General features: G+C 39.7%; 1 protein-coding gene across 3 annotated transcripts in view; it reads right to left on the bottom strand.

Annotated features, from left to right (window-relative positions):
- Positions 1–1,553: 1,553 nt before the first annotated feature.
- LOC102081728 (uncharacterized) overlaps positions 1,554–26,212 on the bottom strand; it is an 81,753-nt gene continuing 57,094 nt past the window's right edge. For all 3 annotated transcript variants that reach the window (XM_019353847.2, XM_025905631.1, XM_025905630.1), the window contains 13 exons: positions 26,055–26,092; positions 25,927–25,979; positions 25,722–25,823; positions 24,620–24,722; positions 24,402–24,514; positions 22,508–22,578; positions 22,301–22,426; positions 21,723–21,818; positions 4,220–4,351; positions 3,982–4,119; positions 3,806–3,843; positions 3,678–3,730; positions 1,554–3,574 (listed from right to left, as the gene is read on the bottom strand). In XM_019353847.2, the coding sequence (XP_019209392.1) occupies positions 2,163–3,574; positions 3,678–3,730; positions 3,806–3,843; positions 3,982–4,119; positions 4,220–4,351; positions 21,723–21,818; positions 22,301–22,426; positions 22,508–22,578; positions 24,402–24,514; positions 24,620–24,722; positions 25,722–25,823; positions 25,927–25,979; positions 26,055–26,092 (2,475 nt within the window). In that variant the 3' untranslated portion in view covers positions 1,554–2,162. The remainder of the gene's footprint in view (positions 3,575–3,677; positions 3,731–3,805; positions 3,844–3,981; positions 4,120–4,219; positions 4,352–21,722; positions 21,819–22,300; positions 22,427–22,507; positions 22,579–24,401; positions 24,515–24,619; positions 24,723–25,721; positions 25,824–25,926; positions 25,980–26,054; positions 26,093–26,212) is intronic.

Raw genomic sequence — 26,212 nt, forward strand, 5'->3', positions numbered from 1 at the left:
CAAATAGAAGGCTGCCAAAGTAAAACAGAGACACAATGAGACAATATAAAAAATCATATGTACAATGGGTGAACTCTCGGGAGAGTCACACAGTACTCTTCTTTATTGCAGGTTATATAGGCATGTAGGTTACACAGCAGACGGAGGCAGTCTCCGCCTGTTCTCAGAATATAGATTGCTTAACTGACAAATGCATATCTTACTAAACATTCTGTCTGTACTATACTAAACGTCTGCTTAAGTGGCATTTTCCGTTGTTCTTTGCACAGGAACTTGTCTTCACAGGCATTTGATAAGCATAGGCAAGGTTCATGTTTATCAGAGTGAATCGTCATTCAGAGTTTACACAATCACAAGCAAAGCATATTTGAAGAATAAACAAAATCTTTTCACAGATATAATCCACATGAGTAAGATTTACAAAAGTGTACAGTGTTATGTGGGTAACTTTTGGGCACTCACCTGAATAAATACTAATAATTTGTGCACATTAAGTTCAGCTTCCCGGATCATTTTCTCTTTCAAAAAGCTTTCTGTGCATGCAAATTTTTACAAAAAAAAAAATTAAAATAAAAAATACACATAACATCTCACTCGCTTGCTTGCACAACCTTAAACGTGTGCTTAGGCAAATTGCCTGATACGAACAGATCACATTTCATGCCCACAGGATGTTAGGATACAAATTTCACACTGCCAATTTCCCACAGATCCACAAATATAAGCTGTGTTCAAATTCCAGTGGGAAACTGGGCTTCCTTTGTATTCCTGCATTTTTTCAAATAAAACATGTTTCTTTTTTTTGTTTGGATCTTATCATACTCACTTGTAAAACTTTTGAGACAAAATGTTCTCCATGGAAAAGCAAAAATCATCAAATCAATAATGAATAGAGAGTATTAAGTTTGGTAAAGTTGTTTGTTTGTGTCACCTGATACGTCCTGTTACAGTCCTTGCACTGTTGTGGACTGTCAGATGCACAGAACTGTATCTTGTAAAACAAGGACAGAGTGTTGAAACGGTGAAATGGTAAAATATCACTCAGAGAACAATTAAAACTACTATTTATTTATAGTGTATATAGCAGTTAAAATATAGTGTTTGCAGCATAGATTCAAAGAAATTATATGGGCATGAGCTTGAAGTAGAGGCATATTCACACAGTTTATTATGATCCAGTGTTTGACAGGTTTCTCATCAGAGTCATATTATAAAAACAAGCATCTCTAACCTAAGTATCTAATCTCTAAGTATTTTTTCTCAAAATAGTTTTTTAATAATATGTATTAAATACTCAGTGGTTACAGTGAAGTTCACAAGTCCTAACACTGTGACCAAATAGATATTTTATGTCTTCAGACTTCTACAGTACAAACAGTAAAACTAAAACCATACTAATATGTAGAATCTAAATGTGAAATTATCCTCCTCATACAGATTCATTAAATATATTTATACACTATTTTGAATAAGTTGAATTAGAAATCAGTAAACATTAAGAAAAAAAACGATATATAAAATTTCAGAAACTTTCCCTATAAATAAGTTTTTTTATCAACTCATTTAAACTGAAGCTCTTCGGCCCTTGAACAGGAAATAATACATATTACCTGATAAAAATGGAACAAAGTTAACCAAAATGAACAAAGTAAACTTCATTACCAATACCAACGTAAGATACACCAAAAAAGGAAATACAGAAGAAGAATAAGAAAGGAAACAATTTTACAGCATTTCACATGATTCCAGCTGATCTCTGATGAATACATTAAAAATCTGAAAATTACTTTGAAACTAGAAAATTCTGGTAAAATAACATTTTATGTTATGTTATACTATTCAGGCTCTGAGTTCTGATCACTCTTACTTACACCATGTCTTGTTTTTCACTCTCATGTTTGATTCCTCTATGAAACTCTTTTCCCACATTTTTCTTATGACTATTTTCTATTTTTCCACTGTCAGTTTTGTTACTAAATGTAACATTCACACTCAAATTCTGAGTGGTGTACAGTTCACCTTTCTTTGAGTCACATGCTTCATCATTTACTACAATTACTGCTTTTTTGTCTCCAACAAAAGCTTCTTAACCCACAGCTTTGTATAATTTCAGAGTCCTCCTGTGTTCTGCTCTGAGCAACATTATCTAATTGCACATTGTACTAATCTTTTCCACTCTCCCCACAGTATGGTTTGGATATTTCTTTTGTTTGCTCTCTTTCAACTTCCTCATCATTGTTTTGTTTTCCTGTGTGATTTCCAGTCTGTTGTTGATCTACATCTCCTGGAATTTGCTGATAATCTCTCTTCAGTTTCATTTTTATTATCTCTTCATGGCCAATAACCTCTACAGAATGAATTTCAAGTTGTGGCGACCTCTGGCCATTTTGCTTAGAAGTGCTACTTTCATCATCATGTTGGGTTAATGTTGTTTTGTAATAGGCGTAGATTCGTGAATTATTTGGTCTTGATTGTCCATATTTTATTATCTCTTTCTGCTGCTCTTGTTTTGTTTCTGAAATATTACTGAATACCTGTTCATGCCCCTTACGTTTCTTTTTAAATTTTTGTCCAAAGTGCAGTGGCTCATTTAGATTTAATTCTTTAAACTTACTGAGTATGTCATCTACATCCTCTGACATTTTTTGTGTCTGTGTGTTCATGCTTCTAGGTCTGCTGAGTGACTGAGTAACCCACAGTTCTGACTGACTGTGTGGTTTCATTTGTTCATTACCAGTGCTGCTTCTGTAGTTCTCTGTCAATCGGTTGCTTCCTGACAAAGACCACTCTCTTCCCCCATCATGTCCATTGTTATTGTGCTGTTCTTTCCTTTGACTGCCATCAGCTAATAGATACCTATACTTGTTTTTTTCACTCTCACAAAATTCTGTTTTTGTTTTATCTCTTCTTTGTGCACCTTTACCATCTGTCTCATGCTGCTTATCATTTTTCTTTTGCTCTTCATCATTCTCTGACATGTTCTGGTTACCTTCATCCACCTTTCCACTGCTTTGAAACATATCAGAGGAGTCTTTATGCACTACAGACCCGCTTTTCCCATCTCTTGTTTTACTTCTATTAGCTTCATCTGTGCTATTACTGTCTACCATTACAGCTATCATCATCTGCCTGTCCTTATCTCTCATTTCTTCATCTTGTTCCACTTTCAGACTGTGTTGCTTATCCTGGTGATCACTGCCTTTTCTGGGTTTTAAATTTGCATCCTGCTGATGCGCAACATCATTCTTGTGGTCTTCAGACTCCTGATTATTAGTTTTTCTTTTCTTTGTAATTTGATCACTGCTTTCATTGTCTGCATGTTCCATCTCTTTGTTATTCTTGGTTTTTGCCGAGTACTTTTCTTTCTCCTTTTCCTGTTTACTTTCATCTTTATTCTCTACATCTTTCATTATCATCTGCTGATCTTTTCCCTGTATGTCCACAAGGTTATGGTCCATGCCTGCTGCCTCACCTTCGTCTCTCCCTGTGGTCTTTACAACCTGTTCTTGTTGCTCATTGGCTGAAGCTCCACCAGTGGGTGCCTCACTGATGTGTTGTGTGTCTGCAGCATGCACTGGAAATGAAATGAAATCAGTCAAAATCATTTCAAACTGCCAGTGTGATACAATCATTCACAGACTCATCAGAAAGTTCATCAGAAATGTTTCCCATCTTACTTTTCTTTCTCCTGTAGAACAGAAGATAAGCAGTGCTGGATCTAGTAAGAGCGCTGTAAAAGTAAAGTAGGGTCAGTTTAATATTCAGGAAATGTTTGTTTTGGAAGAAAATTCAGATAAAAACGTACGTTTTATTTCTCTCCAGCTGGAATGGTCCTTCTGGAAGCTGTTAATATAAAGAATACAAAGGTGATCATCTATAGGCTAAATACTTTTTTCTATCAAGAACAAAACTGCATCAATTTGTGTTAAAGTATTTATGTCTTGGGAACAATACCAGTGGAAAAAAATCAATCAGGCTTACCAATCTGACATAAGTGTCATCGAAGTTGTACCATCTGTCATCATCCTCATCATCCTGAGATTTGATTGTTACGGTGTAATGTCCGGATCTCAAGTCACCAAAGTGCTCGACAAATGCATAAAGCTCATAGGTCTGGTTCTGATAACGAGTAAAAAAAAAGAAAGAAAAAAAAAGATAAATTAGTATCAGGAATCAGAAAATAAAAAGTAATGACAACATAATGAAATATTCAGTATACCTCTGATATCTGTAGGGTCTTAGGAACAATCACCTCTTGTCTCATTTTTATGTATACTTGGTATCGATGGTCAAACTTAAATCTCTTCAACAGCAGCGTCAAAACATCTGGATGATGCCTCATTTCCAATTTCTAATTGAAACACAGAAACAATATTCTTTTATGTTTTTTAAAAAAGTTGGTTTTACATTACTATCTTTTAATAAGACTATGATAATAATTCTTGAAGGACAAAATTGTAATTAAATCGTCAAAATCCCCATATTTAACCATCTTTCAAGAGAAAAGAAATAGAAAAACAAACAACTGAATATATTCTTTATTCACTGAATAGAGCGGAGAGTCAAACCTTTTTTTTTACCTTGGGGCCCAACTTTTCCACTACAAGTGGCCTGGGCCCCATTCAGATATTAACAATGTATTGAATAAATTGATGTTGCTTTTGGTTTGATTTAACTTTAATAAATAAATCAAATCTATTTAATTTTAACAACTAAGACCATGTCAAATAAACATGATGATGACATGATACAATGTAATAATCACAAACACATGTATTTATTATGTGTATGTGAACCTGCACATAAAACAAAATCCCAAACAGGTTAACAATTCATGGAACAAATCAAACTGCATGTAGAAATTGAAACGCTCAAGTCAGGCTTAATAGCACAAAATAATTAGTAATTTAATTTTACTACAACAAATGAGACAAGAAAAAAAAGGGGAAATAGAAATTGGATAAATAATGTGGTAATAAAATAAATACATTCAAAATAATCTTCTAATTAAATGAATGAATGAATAAATAAATAAATAAATAAATAAATAAATGAATAAATAAATGAATAAATAAATGAATAAATAAATAAAGTGTTATAAAATTTAAATAAAGTGCAAATGAAAATATAGCCTTTTAATCTGTAAGTGAATTTGAAAGTTGCTTCAGCAGTAAAACCCTCTTTATATTTGAGACAAATGAACAACAAACAGTCACAACAGTTCATTTTTTTTGACAAGCTGCAACTCCCCTTTTATATTCACCTCTTAATGAGACACTTGAGCCTGCCTCTGAGACACAATCAGATCCAATTTGGGTGGAATGGGGAAACTCTCAGAGTAGCTTCCAGTGTTGCTCTGAGTCTATTTCAGGCTTTGGTCTTGGTTGTGGCCACAGTGGAAAATCCTGATTCACACAGATATGTAGTTGAGAATGTGAGGAGGAGTTTCACAGCTCTCAGTGCCAGACATGGGCTCCTTCTGGATTGCTGTCTCAAAGGGGTACCCATGTCCAGTTTGTCCCACTGCAACTTTAAAGTGCTGTTGGTGGAAACTTCCAGAAGCTGGAATTCCAGATGTGAGGGCAAAACAACATCATTTTCAGTGGGATCTACAGAAATCCACGTGTCCTTCTCTGGGATCCTCAGGGAAATATTCATCAAATTTCTCTGTCAGTTGTGAAAGGTGCTGACAGACAAGGTCACTGATCTTCTCCCTGAGGGGAGTTTTCAAAGATGTGAGACAAAAAGAGGAAACGTGTCCATCCTCTTTTCCTGTGCCCTCTTAGTCCACAAAGCAAGTTCCCTCTTGAAAGCTTCAACTTTGTCTGCAACAAAAAAAATGTTGCTGTTTCTCCCTTGAACTGGTTCAGCAGTGAAAAAATGTCACAGAGGTAGGAAAGCTTAGCTGTGAACTTTGAGTTGGCATAATAATGTGCAAGAGGAGATTTTTTTCTCCATGAGAAAAGAGAAGACCTCATTCCTAATGATGCCGTGATGCCTGTCAGTCATTGAAGCTGTACTATCATTGCACAACCCAACACAGTTCTGCCAGTCCAGGTTGTTCTCAGTGAAGTAGTTGTCAATGCAGCGGAAACATTCCTGAGCGGTTGCTCGTGTTGGTAGCTCTCCACAAAATAGCATGTCTACATGCAAACTGCTGTCCCAGTGATAACGAACAAAAACCAGCAGCATGCACTATTCGTGACATCAGTGGACTCGTCTAGTTGCAAAGAGAAAAATGGACTATTTTTTATTCTTTCCAGAGGCTGATGCTGTATGTCTTACGGTGTGTTCACACTGAACGCAATAGACGCAACCAGAGCATCAGGTTTACATGTAAAGTCAATGGAGAAGTGCGATGACACGTGATTGCGGGTCCCGCGAAAATTCAGAAGCAGATTTGCGTCGCGAAAACGCGTCAAACTGAAAATATGCGCGTCAGTTTTTGTGTTGCATTTTGTGCATTCGCACGTATCGCATCTACCGCTCGAGTTGGATAAATCTGAACCCCAGCGTCAATTCGCGCTGCGACAACCAATCAGGAGCCTGGTGATGTGGCTCTGACCTAGGTCAAAGGGGCAGGTCCAGCCAAAGCCCTTCATTCTTCATTCAATATGGAGGAAAAGCTCATCAACGCCGTAGCAAACCACCCGGAGCTGTATGACACCAGCTGCTTTCTGTACCGAGACAGGAATAAAACGGACCTAGCTTGGAGGAAGATATGTGAAGAGATCGGGCAATGTCCATGTCCATGATGTCGTGGCTCACAGTGTTGTTTGAGAGTGGGATGGTCAGTAGCTTCTTTGCAGCAGCCTCTCTGATCATCTCACTGCACATATCTACAGTGGGAGGCAAAATCAACTCCTCCACTATAGTAAAAGACTTTTTACTCCGTGCCACAAGTCCGGATTTGAGATACCTAGCTTTTAAAGCACATTTAGAGTTACCATTCAGTGACAACAGCTGCAGTCCGTTTTCTTTTCTCTTGAAATATTCCACCCACTTTCTTGCGGGGGTGGGATGTTTGGTTTCGAGATGCTGTTTCAATTTAGAAGGCTTCAGTGGTTCGTTGGATAGCATTAGTCCACACTCCATGCATTGGGCTCTCGGGTCCGCCTTGCTTCCTCCGTTCACAAACCCATAGTTCAGGAAGTCAGGGTTGTACTTGCGCAAAAATGTTGCCTTTTGGGAGGGAAGGTTGTCACTTTCAAGGATTCAAGGAAGCTTTATTGTCATTCTTATCGCACGTTTACATGAGGTAGGACAAAATTACGTACCCACGGTCCCGGTTTCCATAAAAACAACAGAAAGACAAGTAATAAAATAGTACTAAATAGTAATAAAATAATACAATAAGTAATAAATAATACAGATAAGTAATAGAATAATACAAATAAGTGAAGTGCAACAACCTGAGTAACAGTATGGAGTATAGATGTAGAAGTGTAGGTATGAATATTCTAGCAGCAAAGTATCAGTAGTGAAATTTTTAAGGTGCACCAGTAGCAGTTTCTTGTCCATTATGTATTAAGAAGTCTCACAGCTTCTGGAATGAAGCTGTTTCTCAGTCTGGTGATTTTGCATTTAATGCTCCTAAGCCTCCTGCTTGAGGGGAGCGGGACAAAGAGTGTTTGTGCTGGGTGAGTGGGGTCCTTCATGATACAGGTGGCCCTCTTCCTGCATCTGGAGGTGTATATGTCTGTGACGGTTGGGAAGCTGCCTCTCTGTGCAGCCCTCACCACCCTCTGTAGGGCTTTCCTCTCTGCCACAGTGCAGTTTCCATGCCACATATTGATGACAGAACACAGGACACTCTCCACCGCAGAACTGTAAAAGGAGATGAGGACTGAGCTCTCAAGTCCCGCACGCCTCAGCCGCCATCTTCATCATTTCATCTTCATTTTTGCGTTTTAAAAACTTCTCCATATCTTTTGTTAACTGCAAACGTGGGGAGAGTATCATCTTCTGCTTGCTTATTGAGGCTGATTAAACAACTCCCACCAAGCGGGTTCCCTTTTCATGGATAACAGTAGTCCCTGGTGTCTTCAATTAATAACTTAGCATGTGTTTGCGGAATCATTGGGATACAGCATATCATTAGTAATCATACAAAACAAAAATAAAATGGAAAATGTGTTCATGGACAGACAAACTTTAGTTATACTACTGGTTTAATAATTTCCACTGTTGGGGCCGCAATCATGTCCACAGTAATTGTTCGTAAGTAAATTGTAAAATGTATCCCTCCAACAAAGCATTTATCCCACTAGGCCCCCCTTAACCAGTCACTTAATATTAGTTAATATTGGCTGTGCAGAGGTTACTGGTGGATTTACCTCAGGGCGGAAGCCCTAAATGAAATTGTGCTTAAGGGCCCATTGAAGAGTGACTATTTGGAGCGTTATGAAATTTTAAAAAAAACATGACAAAATAGCCTCTGAACTGCTGAGCATCGTAACTCGTACATAAAGCATGATGAACGCATGATAATAGAGCTCTTGATTTTCAAGTTAAAAATCTGGACATATTACAAAATTGTTTTTTGTTTTTTTTCTGCAGCACTTTTAGTTAAACATAAGGGTTAAATGCATCGCAAATATTTGCATTCTATTTTATTCTCAAGGGAGGCTTGTTTGTCTGTCTGCCTGTTTGTTAGCAGTCTAGCTTCCACAGTTTTCAGGGCATCATGTTTAAATTTGGTGTGATGGTAAGATAACAATGACAGGTGATTTAATTTTGTTGAAAATTGGGTCAAAGTCAGGGACATAGTAAGACCAAATGTGAAAATCAGTTAAAGCCTTATGTTACCCACAAATTTTTAATGGATTGTCTTCAAACTTTACAAGAATATACCATGCTTAAAGATGTACCCTTAGGCCCCTTCCTCGATTCAGAGATGGTCTTTCCCTTTTCATGTAAACAGCGCCTAAAGAAAGCACCAGCCGATCCAGGAGAGAAGGACAAGCGCGGCCTAAGCAAAAACCCGTCATGATCCCATATGTGTCAGGCGTATCGGAACAGCTGAGATGCAGTTTTTCTAAACACCGTGTCTCTGTGACTTTTAAACCCCAAAACACGCTGCACCAAAACATTGGTGTACCCCAAGGATCGGGTCCCCCGACACAAACAGAGTAACATAGTGTATGCTGTTAAGTGCCAGGAGGATTGCCAGGATTTATACATCGGGGAAACCAAACAACCTCTGGCGAAGCGGATGGCACAACACAGAAGAGCTACCTCGCCAGGCCAGGACTCTGCAGTACAACTACAGGCCAGTGGACACTCTTTCAAGGATGAGGATGTACACATCCTGGACAGGGAGGAACGCTGGTTTGACTGGGGAGTCAAGGAGGCCATTTACGTGAAAAGGGAAAGACCATCTCTGAATCGAGGAGGGGGCCTAAGGGTACATCTTTCACCATCTTACAATGCTGTGATTGCAGCCATTCCCCAACTCTCTGTCAATGGTACTCATGGCCATTGATCAGTGGACTTTGATCAATGGTTGTTGATCAATGGTCATGAGAATTTGCATAATTATGATTAAGGAACTGACCTCACAGCCCATTGTTCCTTCAGTGGGCTGGTTTCAGTCATTATGCAAATGTACTGTTTATAAGATTGGGGAAACCTGCAGTCAGCTGAGACTGAAGAAGTCACTTGGATGAGTGACGAAACGTTTCTTCCACTGAAAACGCTACGTCCAGATAAAAAGAATCAACAGGTGATGCATATCTCTAACAAGTTGATTTGTTAACATTTGCACATCTTCATTTTTAAGTGAAATGTGCATTTTGAGTTTATGCACTTTGTGCATATAAGGCAACCTTTTCCGTTTGCAGTCTTTTTGTGTGGTGCGTTTTTCTATGTTTTAACAAAAGGGGAAGAAAGGCGTTTAAGTCAACCTAAGATGATTTGTTTTTATTTTCACCTGATCTTACTGAGGTTATGCAAAGTGAAACATGCATTCTTTTTTGGTAATGTGCTGGAAAAGCCTCAAAATGGACCTTGAAAGTGCTTAAAAAGTGCTTGAATTTGACCCTAAAAAAGGTGTATGAATCCTGCTAGAAGCACAGGCCGGCAGCCGGCAGCAATTTTCCACATCAGCCTATTAATCAACCAAAGACCAATACAGACTTTTAATTCATTTAAAGGCCTGATGCTTAGCCTTGTCCACCCTACAAAACTCAAAAACCAGTCTTATGTGTTATCATCTGTGGTCAAACTGGGCCTTACACAGAGTTTCTCTCTGATTTCTCAGACTTTTTATCTGATTTAGTGCTCAGCTCAGATAAAATAATTATTGTGGGTGATTTTAACATTCACGTAGATGCTAAAAATGACAGCCTCAACATGGCATTTAATCTGTTATTAGACTCAATTGGCTTCTCTCAAAATGTAAAAGAACCCACCCACCACTTTAATCACACTCTAGATCTTGTTTTAACATATGGCATAGAAACTGAACATTTAACAGTGTTTCCTGAAAACCCTCTGCTGTCTGATCATTTCCTGATAACATTCACATTTACAATAATTGATTGCACAGCAGTGGAGAGTAGACTTTATCACAGTAGATGTCTTTCTGAAAGCGCTGTAACTAAGTTTAGAATATAATCCACCCACTGTTATCATCTTCAATGCCCTGTACCAACATAGAGCAGAGCAGCTATCTGAACACTACTCCAACAGAGGTCGATTATCTTGCTAATAATTTTGCCTCCTCACTACGTACGACTCTGGATACTGTAGCTCCTGTGAAAAATAAGGCCTCAAATCAGAAGTACTTGACTCCATGGTATAATTCTCAAACACGTAGCCTAAAGCAAGATAACTCGTAAGCTGGAGAGGAAATGGCGTGTCACAAATTTAGAGGATCATCATTTAGCCTGGAGAAATAGTTTGCTGCTTTATAAGAAAGCCCTCCGTAAAGCTAGAACATCTTACTATTCGTCACTGATTGAAGAAAATAAGAACAACCCCTCTTCAGCACTGTAGCCAGGCTGACAAAAAGTCAGAGCACTGTTGAGCCAACCATCCATTTAACGCTAACTAGTAATGAATTTTTGAACTTCTTCACAAATAAAATTTTAACCATTAGAGAAAAAATTACCCATAATCATCTCACAGATGTAACATTATCTACAGCTACTTTTAGTACAATTGATATTCATTTAGAGTCTTTTTCTCCAATTGATCTTTCTGAGTTAACTTCAATAATTCAAGATGGCGCCGCGTATGGATGCCCTGGTACTTCAGTGCGTTACTTCTGTTTTGTTTTTGTGCATAACTTGTGTGTCTGGGCACTCCTCTGGATATTCTTACACCAGAGAAGAGCTTCTTAACTACAGGACTACAACACCTGTGGACTTACTTCCAATATTTGTCGCATCTGCGGCAGATTTACTACAGACTTTGGTCAGAAAAGTGAGACGCCGAAGGAGAGGAAAGCGAGCCGGCGCACTCGTGCATCTGAGGAGACGCGGACTGCGAACTGCTCTTCCTGGGATCTTCCTTTCCAACGTACGCTCACTCAGGAATAAGATGGACGAGCTGGCCCTGATGAGAAGCATGAACAGAGACTTTGCCTCCTCCTGTGTCTTATGTTTTACGGAGTCGTGGCTCTGTGAGGACATCCCGGATTGCGCGCTCAAGCTGGAGGGTTTTCATCTGCTGCACGCGGACCGGCAGGCCTCTCTCTCTGGTAAGACCACAGTGGAGGCGTCTGCTTCTACATTAATAGTGGCTGGTGCACAGATGTAACAGTGAATGCTCAGCACTGCTCTTCCTCTCTGGAATACCTTTTTATTCACTGCAAACCATTTTATTCTCCGCGGGAGTTTGCTTCATTCATCTTGGCCGCTGTTTACATCCCGCCAGATGCGGATGTGCAGGCAGCTCAGTGCGCCCTCGCGGAGCAGATACTGCACATGGAGCGGACATTCCCGGACTCTCTCATTATTGCTCTTGGGGACTTTAACAAAGCCAGTCTGAGCCAAGAGCTTCCCAAATACAAGCAGTATATTAAATGCCCGACCAGAGAGGAGAGGATATTGGACCACTGTTACAGCACGATCAGCGAGGCCTATCGTGCGGTGCCCCGCGCTTCACTCGGACTTTCTGACCACGTCATGATCCACCTGATCCCCGCGTACAGACAGAGGCTGAAGCTCTCCAAACCTGTCGTGAGGACTAAAGAACTGTGGAGCAACGAGGCTGTGGAGGAGCTTCGCACGTGTTTGGAGTCTACAGACTGGGACACAATGAAGGCTGCTTCTAACAGCTTGGATGAGTTTACGGACACTGTCACCTCCTATATCCACTTCTGTGAGGACAGCATTGTGCCATCACGCACCAGGGTGAGTTATAACAATGACAAACCCTGGTTTACTCCTAAACTCAAAAAGCTGTGGCTGGAAAAGAGAAAGGCGTTCAGAAGCAGAGACAGGGACTGCTACAGAGAGGCCAAGTACAGGTTCACTAAAGAAGTGGACATTGCTAAACATCAGCACTCTGAGAAGATGCAGCAGCAGATCTCAGAGAATGACTCGGCCTCTGTGTGGATAAGTTTTAGGAATATCACCAACTACAAGCCTAAAACCCCCCACTCCACTGATGACTTGCTCTTGGCCAACACCCTTAACGACTTTTACTGCCGTTTTGACGAGCCATCAGGCAGCCTTCACACCTCCAACGGCCCCAACAATAGAGACACTTTGGACACTCATTCCCCACCTCTCCCCCCTCCATAGAGCCATCACCACCATCAAACACCTCACCTAAAACACCCCCCTTTACACCAAGGAGGATTTCACACCACCTTCTCGCACTACAACCCTTCATATTCATGAAGCAGATGTGAGGAAGCAGTTCAAGAGCCTGAATGCTCGAAAAGCTCCTGGCCCAGACAGTGTGTCTCCTGCTACCCTCAGACACTGTGCAAATGAGCTGGCCCCAGTGTTTTCTGGCATTTTCAACTCCTCACTGCAGACATGTCATGTGCCTGCCTGCTTCAAGTCCTCTACCATAATCCCTGTCCCCAAGAAACCAAGGATCACTGGACTAAATGACTACAGACCTGTGGCTCTGACATCTGTGGTCATGAAGTCATTTGAGCGCCTGGTTCTCTCCTACCTCAAGACCCTCACGGCCCCCCTCCTGGACACCCTGCAGTTTTCATACAGAGCCAACAGGTCTGTACACGACGCTATCAACATGGCTCTACACTTCATCCTGCAGCATCTGGACTCCCCAGGAACCTACGCCAGGATCCTGTTTGTGGACTTCAGCTCTGCCTTCAACACCATCCTTCCAGACCATCTCCAAGGCAAGCTTTCCCAGATGAATGTGCCTGATCCCATCTGCCGGTGGATCACTGACTTTCTGACGGACAGGGAGCAGCATGTGAGGCTGGGAAAGAATGTCTCGGACTCCCGGACCATCAGCACCGGCTCCCCTCAGGGCTGTGTTATTTCTCCTCTGGTCTTCTCCCTGTACACTAACTGCTGCACCTCCACCCACCAGTCTGTCAAGCTAATCAAGTTTGCAGATGACACCACCGTTATTGGACTTATTTCGGACGGGATGAGTCTGCCTACAGGAGGGAGGTTGAACGTCTGGTGTCCTGGTGCAGCCACAACAACCTGGTGCTGAACGCCCAGAAGACAGTGGAGATTATTGTGGACTTCAGGAAGCACACAGCCCCATTCCCCCCCATCATCCTGACTGACACCCCCATCACCTTTGTGGACTCATTCCGCTTCCTGGGTACCACCATCACCCAGGACCTGAAGTGGGACCCCACCATCACCTCCGTCATTAAGAAAGCCCAGCAGAGGATGTACTTCCTGAGGCAGCTGAAGAAATTCAACCTGCCAACACAAACGATGATGCAATTCTACACTGCAATCATCGAGTCCATCCTCACCTCCTCCATCACTTGTGTGTTACGCTGGAGCCACTATCAGGGACAGAGACTACAGCGTGTTGTGCGCTCTGCTGAGAAGGTGATTGGCTGCGGTCTCCCATCTCTGCAGGACCTGTACACCTCCGGGACACTGGGGCGTGCAGCTCGGATCACAGCTGACCCTTCTCACCCTGGACACAGACTGTTTGACCTGCTCCCCAAAGGCAGGAGGCTCCGGTCCATTCGCACCAGAACCTCTCACCATAAGAACAGTTTCTTCCCCTCTGCTGTTGGACTCATGAACAATAACCACATGACTGTTCCCACCACTAACACGTGACCCTACACTGTGATCACTGCATCATTCCATGTTTGGCACTGATCACCACCTGCACTCGTGTATATATTTATCTACTTAGCACTTTAAATTTTTATTTATTTTTATGTTTATTTAAGTGTTATATGACAGTATGTTTGCACTAAGTACCGCAGCAATTTCCTAATGTTGTAAACCTGCTCAACATTTGGTAATAAAACCCTTTCTGATTCTGAATAATTACTTCCACCAAACCATCAAAGTGTCTTTTAGACCCCATTCCTACAAAACTGCTCAAAGAAGTCCTGCCATTAATTAATGCTTCAATCTTAAATATGATCAACCTATCTCTAATAATTGGCTATGTACCACAGGCCTTCAAGCTGGCAGTAGTTACTTGTTACTATTATTAAAAGCCATCTCTAGACCCAGCGGTCTTAGCTAATTATAGGCCAGTTCTTGAAAGAGTAGTTGTCAAACAGCCAACTGATCATCTGCAGAGGAATGGCTTATTTGAAGAGTTTCAGTCAGGTTTCAGAGCTCATCACAGCACAGAAACAGCTTTAGTGAAGGTTACAAATGATATTCTTGAGGCCTTTGACACTGGACACATCTCTGTGCTTTCAGAATGTCTTAAAAACATAAAGACCTGGATGGCCTCTATTTTTCTCCTTCTAAATTTAGATAAAACTGAGGTTATTGTACTCGGCCCTGAAAATCTTAGAAATATGGTATCTAACCCCAGATGCTTACTCTGGATGGCATTACCTTGGCCTCCAGTAACACTGTGAGGAACCTTGGAGTCATTTTTGACCAGGATATGTCCTTCAATGCACATATTAAACAAAAATGTAGGACTGCTTTCTTCCATTTATGCAATATCTCTAAAATTAGAAATATCCTGTCTCAGAGTGAAGCTGAAAAACTAGTTCATGCATTTATTACTTCCAGGCTGGACTACTGTAATTCATTATTATCAGGATGTCCTAAAAACCCGCTGAAAAGCCTTCAGCTAATCCAAAATGCTGCAGCAAGAGTCCTGACAGGGACTAGAAAGAGAGAGCATATTTCTCCTGTTTTGGCTTCCCTTCATTGGCTTCCTGTTAAATCCAGAATTGAATTCAAAATCCTGCTCCTCACATACAAGGTCTTAAATAATCAGGCCCCATTTTATCTTAATGACCTTATAGTATCATATCCCCGCATTAGAGCACTTGCTCTTTCACTCCAGGCTTACTTGTTGTTCCTAGAGTATTTAAAAGTAGAATGGGAGGCAGAGCCTTCAGTTTTCAGGCCCCTCTTCTGTGGAACCAGCTTCCAGTTTGGATTCAGGAGACAAACACTATCTCTACTTTCAAGATTAGGCTTCAAACTTTCCTTTTTGCTAAAGGGCTGGATCAGGTGACCCTGAATCCTCCCTTAGTTATGCTGCAACAGGTGTTCCCATGATGCATTGAGTATGTCTTATTCATTTACCTTTCTCACTCACTATGTGTTAATAGACCTCTCTGCATTGAATCATTACTTGTTATTAATTTCTGGAACTCTTCCACAGCATGTACTTTATCCTGTCTTCCTTCTCTCACCCCAATCGGTCCCAGCAGATGGCCGCCCCTCCCTGAGTCTGATTCTACTCGATGTTTGTTCCTGTTAAAAGGGAGTTTTTCCTTCCCACTGTCACCAAAGTGCTTGCTCATAGGGGGTCATATGATTGTTGGGTTTTCCTCTGTATGTATTATTGTAGGATCTACCTTACAATATAAAGCACCCTGAGGTGACTGTTGTTGTGATTTAGCACAGTATAAATAAAATTGAATTGAACTGAATTAAAAACTATTTATGTTGCCTTGTTTGGTATTATTCTTTTCAGCAAAACCTCAAATGTCTTAATTTACAGTTATTTTTTCATTTAGACATACTGTATTAACACAACTGATCTAAAATCAGACAAAAAACATAAAATCTGAGTAGAAAAAAGTTTTTACTGTAACAACCTATTTACAGAATAGTTTGAAATGTTTGAAAGGTTCATGGTCTGCGTGCCGCTGCAAGGGAGCTGCAGGCGAGATGGACGCAGATGCACGGCATCTGCAATCATGGCCTCGCCGGGATAAAAGGCTGTGCTGTCTGTCAGTATGTTGTTGTTGTGGTGGTGGTGGTGTATGTGTCGACTGCGAGCTGTGGAGCTGTAGCCAAGCATGTGAACAGCAATCAGAAGAATAAAATGTGCGAAATGCTCAAAAGCATGAACGTGTGGTCATCGGGACTGTCGTGGTATTGCTACACAGAACAATTAGGTGAACCGATTTTAAGTGGTACACGGCGCTGAAAAATCTGTCAAAAAATGTTTTAGTATAACTTTGGTAAGCTACGAAGCCACACCGCTTGATGGATTGTCGGAGCATTACAGCTACCGTAGTCAGGAGCGTCGTGGAGTAATCTGGGTCCAAAACTCCGTCCACTTCAGGTCTAAAGTTAAACGAACACTGAGGCACACAGAGAGTTAAAAACTGTCTAAATTCTGACATCTTTAATAAAATGATCAGTGTTGCTGCTTTACCAGGTGTAACAATTAACATCCAGACATCCATGAAAACAGAATTTATTAAATTTAACGGAGTTAGAAGTTAGCAGGAGGTTAGCTTGCTAGTTTCCACTTAAACATGATATACCATGTTCTGACTGAGAAATTTCTGAAAAAAATAAAATGTACAGCTCTGCTGTCACTTCCAACATAAATGAAGACAGAAAACTAAACAGCAGTGACTTTTGTAGGGTTACTGAAGTTGGACTAGCTGGTATGTAATGATGTGCTACATGATTGCTAGCTACACAGCTATGTTAGCAGTAAACAGTGAAGATGGAGGATGAACTCTAACTTTTTTCCACTCGATAAAAGTTAATGTGAGGGTTCCCGAAGGTTAGGGACAAATGCAGTTGCATGGCAGGATGCTGTAAACGGATCAAACTTCAGTCAGGAGAACAACTGAGATAATCCATCCACAATACGAGGTTAGTTATTAATATACTGTAACAGAGGTGGGACCAAGTCATTGTTTTGCAAGTCTCAAGTAAGTCCCAAGTCTTTATCCTCAAGTCACAAGTCAAGTCTCAAGTAAAGTCAAGCAAGTCAGAGTCAAGTCGCAAGTCAAGACAGACAACTTTCAAGTCAAGTCCCAAGTCCGAAACTTTGAATTTCAAGTCCTTTCAAGTCTTTTTTTTAACCCTCTGGGGTCCCGGGTATAATTGGCCGTTCTTGACTACTTTTGATTTTACTTCTATATTTCACTTTTAAAATATGTTTTTCTTGCCTTGTTTGGTATCATTATTTACAGCACAACCTCAAATATCTGAAATTTGAGTTATTTTTTTCATTTTGGTATAGTTGATCTAAATTCAGACAAAAAATTCAGAATCCGAGTAGAAAAAAGTTATATTTTTTTACATGTTTAACGAATCATTTTCATAACTTGAAATGCAAATAGAAATTGTACATTTCTAAAAATTATGCACAAGTTTTGCAAACAACAAAGTTATATGGTACTATTTACCTAAAAATGCAGCCAAGGCCTCAGGCGTTTGTTATATAACCATTTAAATCTATTTACAGAACAATCAGGTGTGCTGCATCACATAAGAAGGCACACAAATTATTTGTGCCAGTCCAAAAAATGTAGTTTGTGTTCAGTATAAGACAGAGGAGAACACCACAGGCCTAAACCCTGCAGGTCTGACAACTGGAGGTGCAACAGTCCAGTTTTCTATGTGGAGACAGCGTTTACACTGGAATCTGCCTTTGACAGCTTTTTTAGATCAAATATGAAATTCAGCAGTCTAACCGACACACAATACAAAACAATAACTACACAACAAACTAACTATAGCCTCCAAACACGCTAAACGTCACTAATGTCTCACATATGAAAACTCTCTGGCCGTTTATCAATGCCCAAGTACGCGAGTACGTACTCGCGTTCTCGGTGAGTACGTACCCGCCGAGAACGCACGGGAGTACGTACCCGCCGAGAACGCGAGCACGGACTCGTGATTTGTACAGTCGGAACACCAGCGTACGTGATGATGTCACAGGGCCGGAGTTTTTACTGCCGTCCCCTCTTAATTTAACTGTAAGTAACATGTTATGAAGCTTAACTTTAATCACAGCCAAACCAGTTTACTCAGGAACAAATAAAACACTGAAATAAACCAAACATTAACATTTAGAAGTGATCTAAGTGACTTATATATCATTGTTAACCTCAGTAGTGAAACCTCTATTAATAAAAATAGTGTACATGTACATACGTGTACATACCTTAATAAAAACAAGCAGGTGAGATGTTAGAACGCTTTTATTTCTATTCTAGTGGACACTCAATACTATAGACAGCTGCTGGGGTTTCTTTAACCTGAGTAGTGAGAAGTCCGCGAGCGGTTTTGGGGGGGGGGGGGGGGGGGGTTGGAAACGATGTGCCGGGAGTCCGCTGTTGAGTTTTGGACGAAATGCATTCTGGGATATTTAGCTGTCCCAAGTCTACACCGATGCATGCTCGATAAAACGGGCGGATCGAGAACACATCCGGGACTTTTTCGCGTTCTCGGCGTGATGCGTACTTCGAATTGGAACAGTACTTGGTCTCCGACTGATGACGTATCACGAGTACACGAGAACGCAAGTACGCACAAGTACGCATATTGATAAACGCCCTCTCTCTCTCTTTCTTTCGCTCGCCCGCTTTCCGTCGCGGGTGTCACTCCTAAAAACTTCCCCTTCTCCCTAAACAACCAAATGTCACATGTTGCCTTATCATTTTTTTGATTGGCTGACATGGTAAACTCTAACACCAATAGGGAAGGGGTGTTTTTTCTTTTTCTTTTTTCACTCGCAAGTGGAGAGCGTATGCTAGGCTGTCTGTAGAAAACGCCGTTTTTGTCTAGCATCCCTGTTGAGAATAACCTTTGCAAATAAACAACAGCTAATAATATAAGATCAAAGTATTTTATTTGATGTATTGACATAAATGACAGAAGAAAAAGGCCATGTATAGCAGGACTACTCAATTACACACTAAGGTGGGCCAGATTTTCTAACCAAAAAAATTTTTTTCCCAGGCTCAGACATGCAAAAGTTAAACACGACCATACACTAATTGCAAATTAAACACAGTGATTTTGAATTGTGATGTGATGGTAAAATAAATATTTGTCAGTCTAAACTGGGTTAAATCTACGGGGTTAATGATGGGGAGGAGACGGAGAGAGACTGAGTACAGCTACAGAACCCACTTTCTGAAACGGACCCTGCTCACCATTCACCGACAATTCTGAGCTAACAAGTTGCATGTTAATCTTGGATGCACTTGCAGGACCGGATTTAAAATAGCATGACAAACATATCATACCTGTTAAAGCCAAACAGTATCATCAACGTAGCCCGAAGAACATTTGCTAATAAGATGAAGTTAGCTAAGTCAGCTGTCTCGTCGTAGCAAAAAAAAAAAGAAAAAAAAAAGCACCACCTACCGTTCTTTATGCAACTTCAAATGTCGGACAAAGTTGGAAGTTGTTCCATCTCCGTCTGTGATTCTCTTCTTGCATGTTTTGCATATTGCATTTCGTTTTTTGTTGACTACTTCGTAGTTTATGTACCCGAAAGAAATTACTCTTGGAAGCATTTTTGGCTCGAGCGTTTTTGTTCTTGTTTTTTTCAAATCTGGTTAATTTGATTGGCTGTGCTACAGCCCACGCTCACATACATACGGAGTGTGGTAAGAATGAATGAATGAATAAAGTGAATTAATGGTCCGCACTTTTTATATAATATGTATGTTAAATTTTAGATTTGGGTAAAATATCAAGTCTTTTCAAGTAAACAGGTTCAAGTCCAATTCAAGTCCCAAGTCACTGGTGTAAAAGTCCAAGTCAAGTCACAAGTCTTACAACCTTTTTTCAAGTCAAGTCTAAAGTCATAAAATTAATGACTCGAGTCTGACTCGAGTCCACACCTCTGTACTGTAACAACATGGGAATAGAACAGCTGTGAGAATTCAACATTAATGAATCAATGGTACTTAAGTGGAGGAAGCAAGAAGAATGAGTTGAGTAAAGTTTGACTTATCTGACTGTTTTGTTTCGCTTAATGCGCCTTATAATTCGGTGCGCCTTATGTATGAAAATAGACCCATTCATCGACAGTGCGCCTTATAATCTGGTGCACCTTATGGTCCGAAAAATACCGTATATTTTGTTTTTTATCATCACTCTGGTTTTACGTGACCTATCAACACAATTTAAAAACTGGTATATAGCATCTTGTTGCTATGTCATCTTAAACTGGACATGTGATTGGTTTACCACGACTACTTGATTCTTCCTCAGCCAATCAGCAGCACTCGTGCGATTGTTTCGCCCCACCTAGCTCCCAGTAAGCTTAAGACAGCTTCAGCCGTCTGTGTTGAAAAATAGTAACGTGTCCGCACTGCATTTTCTTGTTAGTAACGGTAACAGCGTTGTAATGACAGACATAGAAATTAGTTAGATTACTCGTTACTGAAAAAAGTAATGCTGTTCGCAATGCAGTTATTTTTATTGCCATTATTCCCATCACTGAATATGAGTAATTTGGCTGGCTAAGCATTTGACCTTGACCCTCATTGTTAGCGCAGAAGGTCAAAGTTGACCTTAAAAATAATAAAAAATGATTACTGTGGATTTCCATATTACCAAAGCTGACATCAGGATATATTACTTTGGATGTTATGAGGGTCATGTCACCATGTTGCAATAAAAATATCATAAAACATCAAAGTTTTAGTATAGTCATTGCCCACTGAGGGAGGTTGTGCTCCGAGTCTTCTTGTTTATACAGAGGGAAAAAAATAGAGTAGCATCCCTACGTTTTTATAAATATGATTTATGTATTTCTTTAGAGGATTTATATAGAGGATCCCATTAGGATCACAGGGGTACCTGAGATTAAGAATAACCCGATTTGTTTGCAAATTTACTTAAAATTAAAAAAAAAAAAATTCTCTTGTTTAGGGGTATGGTCTATGGCTCAGCTTCAGGGGAGAAGCGGTGCAGTGTGTTCAGTGGCAGTGCCAGGAGAGACTGGTGGACACAGCAGACAACAATTGTCTAATCTTGCCTTGCTTTTTTCAGCACATCTCTCCTCCCATGTCCCAGCATCCTATTTCAGTAACGTTCTGGGACATTCTGGGAGTGATGAGAGCTCAAAACAAGCTAGGCAGCAGAACGGCTGGAGCAATCAATGTGGGATTGCAGTCTGAAAAGACTAATCATTATAAATAAAGTTAACTTGCACTTAGTCATCCCCATGAGTCCCTGTCTCTGTGCTGGGGTCCCTTAGTAACTGGTAAGTGTTACATCTCTCTTTTATAAAAGTAGTGAGATTTGTTTAGGAAGCCAGTACTTTGTGGGAACTTCATTAAAAATAATTTCAGCTTCTTAGTTTTTTTATTTAATAAAATGATAACTTACAATGGCAGCATCACATTTGCACCCACACTGGTCACAGTATAGCTGGTTTACTCCACTGGCATCTGATTGACTGAAATATTTGGCAATGGCATGTGCCTGAAAAATATAATCATGTCACTTGATGCTAAAATTTACTAACAGATAAAATGAAAGGTCATTTCTACCCATTAAAACTATGGAATGCCAGGACTTCCATAATGAATTAATTAAATACACCATTAAATAATTAATTAAATGTGGCAATAATTAATTAAAATCAGAAATAATTAATTACATAAATATTTACGACACATGTAATTAATTAATTATTGACACATTTAATTAATTATTGACACATTTAATTAATTATTTAATGGTGTATTTAATCAATTCATTATGGCAGTCCTGGCGTTCCATACAAAACATGGTACCACTGGTATAAATAATTTCCCATAATTTTTGCAAATATTCATATAAATGAAGTTTTGCTTAAATAGTGAAATACTTGGCAAAAATATGCATATGTATAATTACTCTAACTAATATGTTCTAGAAAAGTGTGAATGGATTAAAAAGGTAGAGAAGATATCAGTCCTTACCACATTGTAGTCTTTGATGTCAGATTCCACCAGTTGAAGAGGTAGAGTCCAAAATGGATCATCTGTTCCTGTCTCTGTACTACATGTAGAGCATTTGTTCCTGTGTGTCAGCACTCCCTGGAATATCTTAAAAGACAACCACACAGGCTGTTAACTTATATGTAAATTTAATTAACATATTTGTAATATCTAAACTGCAGTCTTTACCTGTGAGGCTTCAGGACTGGTTAGACACAGAATCTTCTCAAAGCACTCAGCTGCGTCACCTTGTACGGACACTGGAGCAGTGGAGGTATTGAAAAAAAAAATGCTATAACATATTTGTCAATGTAACATGTACTTAAAAAGATCTGCCAATGAAACAATTTTCACTTGTTTCATTGTCAGATTTTTTCACTTAATACAAGATATTTTAGCTTGAAATAAGTGAATAAAAATCTGCCAGTGGAATAAATGAAAATTCTCTAGTTTTAAGATTCACTGTCTTGAAACAAGTTCCTTTAGCTTACTGAAATGTTGCCCTTTAGCTGATTGTGTCTTATTTTAGGTGTAATGAGATAATTTTGACTAGAAATAAGACAAATGTACTTGGTAAGATTTTGAGTTTTTGCAGTGTATCAGGAACCCTCACGTTAACAAAAAAAGTTAGCTTCCTCCTCCAGCTTCACTGTAGCTGTGTCCCAAAACGTCGGCTGCATTCTTCGGAGGACCCGGCCTTCGCAGTCTACGTGGGCCGGGTCCTTCGAAGACCAAGAAGGCCGGAAGTGCGAGGCTGTGAAATGGGACGGTCTAGCCTTCAGATTTCCGTCACCGCTGTGTCGGTGGAGTTTAATAAACAAGGCTGTCTGCTCCTTGCTATCTAAAATATAACAGGACACTGGCGTAAATTCTAGACCGTCTCACACTTCTGTTTAATCGGTTTTCTGTTTGACGTTTATTCAGCTGTGTGAAATTCCGGGAACCCACCCGATGGATTAATAAAGTTTTATTTTATCTAATCTAATCTAATAACTTTGATCTCAGCCAAGCCGATTTACTCCTGTACAAATAAAACCCCGAAAAAAGCCAAATAATTACATTTTTAAGTTATCCGAGTGACTTATATATCATGTTTAACCTGAGTAGCGAAAGACAGCGGGGGTCTGAAAACGATGAAGCCGGGAGTCCGCTGCTCTTGCCGGCTCGAGTGACCATTGAACCCCCCGGCTAGCTATCGAGCGGGTGGGTAACAGATGTGTCCGAAAACCTCGGCGCACTTTTGCAAATATGCGATATCTTGATGAACCAAGCAGATATTTGAAGTTTACACAGCTACTTTCTTGCCTGAAAATATGTTAAAAGTTTATTTTGTAACCCAGAAAGATTAATAAGAGTAATTTTAAAACTTAGTAGTGGCCGCCATTGTTGGAAACTGAAATTGGCTGGGCCGCGCTATGAATTCTGGGATATGGTGGGTCACGAAGGAGACACCAACCCATCCTTCAAATTCGGGGAAATGAAGGACGCATTTGTTGGCTGCATTTGAAGGACTCGACGAATTGGGACAGCCTTCGTTGCCTGGCTGTGACGTAATCGGCCTTCAAATGCGGCCTCCGGAGGATGCAGCCGACGTTTTGGGACACAGCTTGTGTTTACGTTATGCTAACATAACTGTGTCACTAGCGATCATGTAGCACATCATTATATACCAGCTAGTCTAACTTCAGTAATCCTACAAACATCACAGCTGTTTAGTTTTCTGTCTTCATTTATGTTGGAAGTAACAGTAGAGCTGTAAATTTTATTTTTTTCAGAAATCTTTCAGTCAGAACATGGTATATCATGTTTAGGTGGAAATTAGCAAGCTTAGCAACTTCCTGCTAACTTCTAATTGGAACCTTGTTAAGATCCAACCATGCAAAATATGATTTTTTGCCATGTTTCAAGTGGTTTTAAACTTTTGATCAGGACTGTATATATGTATAATAGGTTTCGATTACATGTCATTTTATTGGGCCAGCTAACACGAAGAAAACTGGCTTATTTGCAGTAACTTAACAGGTAAACTGACCCAATTTTACAAAGAACAGGTGCATTCACTGTTTAATAATGTTTACTGTACCTGAGTTGATGTCCAGCTTTGAACTGATTTCATGTGTGTAAGCTGTATTTTTCTTTAAGTTATCAAACAAGGTGTCAAGAGGGTGATCAATATACTGACTTCTTCCAGGGTTCCTACAGCAATTAAACAAACTAGTCACATGGTGTTACATGTTCACTCCAATGTTTATTCATTTTAAATATGGATAAATCTTGGGTATTTTAAGCTGTGTAACAAACCTTGTCACAGCTTTTCTGAACTCTTTGGTCATGAATAGCACTTGTAGCACACTGTTTAAGTAACATGTTGCTCCTTGGTTTACTAGCCCATGGTACTTGTTGGCTAGAAGGAGATAATCAATGATCAATTTAAATTGTAGAACTGTTTCTGTGAAAGATAAACTAGGTGAACAGTACATAGTGTTGTCAGTTACAGGAATAGGCACTAGCAAAATACGTAGTGTAAAAATACATCATGTTGATTTCATTCATGTGACCACATGACACATTACTATCAGTGCTACTTCTCTGATTCTCCATGAGTCCTTTGTTTCCTGGAAAACTGTTCACCAAAAGACTGCTCTCTTTTCATACCATGTCTATTGTGTCCTGTTTTTTTTTTAAATTAGTGATGATCTCTCTTTTTAAACAGATATGTATATCACTTCCTGTCCCTGATTCAGTTATACTGTGCTTTGACTATAATCAGCTCATATCTATTATCAGCTAATAGCTGATGACTTAGACCTTCTCTAATCTCACGAAAGTCTTTTTCTTTTTTGTCTTCTTTGTGCACCTTCACCATCTCTCTTATCTTGCTTATTATTTTTATTTTGCTCTTTATCATTTTCTCACATCTTCCGTTTACCTTCAGCCATCTTTCCATTGCTTTAAAACATATACGGAGTCTTTATGCATTACTGATCCTCTATTTCCATCTCTTGTTTTACTTCTATTAGCTTCATCAATGCTTTTACTGTTTACCATCACAGCTATCATCATCTGCCTGTCCTTATCTCTTAGTCTGTACTCTCTCATTTCTTCATTTTGTTCCACTTTCAGACTGTGTTGGTTATCCTGGTGATCACTGCCTTTTAAATTTGCATCCTGCTGGTGCTCGGATTCATTCTTGTGGTCATCAGACTCCTGATTATCAGTTTTTCTTTTCTTTGTAATGTGGTCACTGCTTTCATTGTCTACATGTTCCATGTCTTTGTTTTTCCTGTTTCTTGGCAAGTACTTTTCTTTCTCCTTTTCCTGTTTACTTTCATCTTTATTCTTATAATCTGCTGATTATTTCCCTGTATGTCCACAAGGTTATGGTCCATGCCTGCTGCCTCACCTTCGTCTCTCCCTGTGGTCTTTACAACCTGTTCTTGTTGCTCATTGGCTGAAGCTCCACCAGTGGGTGCCTCACTGATGTGTTGTGTGTCTGCAGCATGCACTGGAAATGAAATGAAATCAGTCAAAATCATTTCAAACTGCCAGTGTGATACAATCATTCACAGACTCATCAGAAAGTTCATCAGAAATGTTTCCCATCTTACTTTTCTTTCTCCTGTAGAACAGAAGATAAGCAGTGCTGGATCTAGTAAGAGCGCTGTAAAAGTAAAGTAGGGTCAGTTTAATATTCAGGAAATGTTTGTTTTGGAAGAAAATTCAGATAAAAGCTTACGTTTTATTTCTCTCCAGCTGGAATGGTCCTTCTGGAAGCTGTTAATATAAAGAATACAAAGGTGATCATCTATAGGCTAAATACTTTTTTCTATCAAGCACAAAACTGCATCAATTTGTGTTAAAGTATTTATGTCTTGGGAACAATAGTAGTAATAA

Source organism: Oreochromis niloticus, linkage group LG3 (genome assembly GCF_001858045.2).
Source record: "Oreochromis niloticus isolate F11D_XX linkage group LG3, O_niloticus_UMD_NMBU, whole genome shotgun sequence".
NCBI lineage: Eukaryota > Metazoa > Chordata > Actinopteri > Cichliformes > Cichlidae > Oreochromis > Oreochromis niloticus.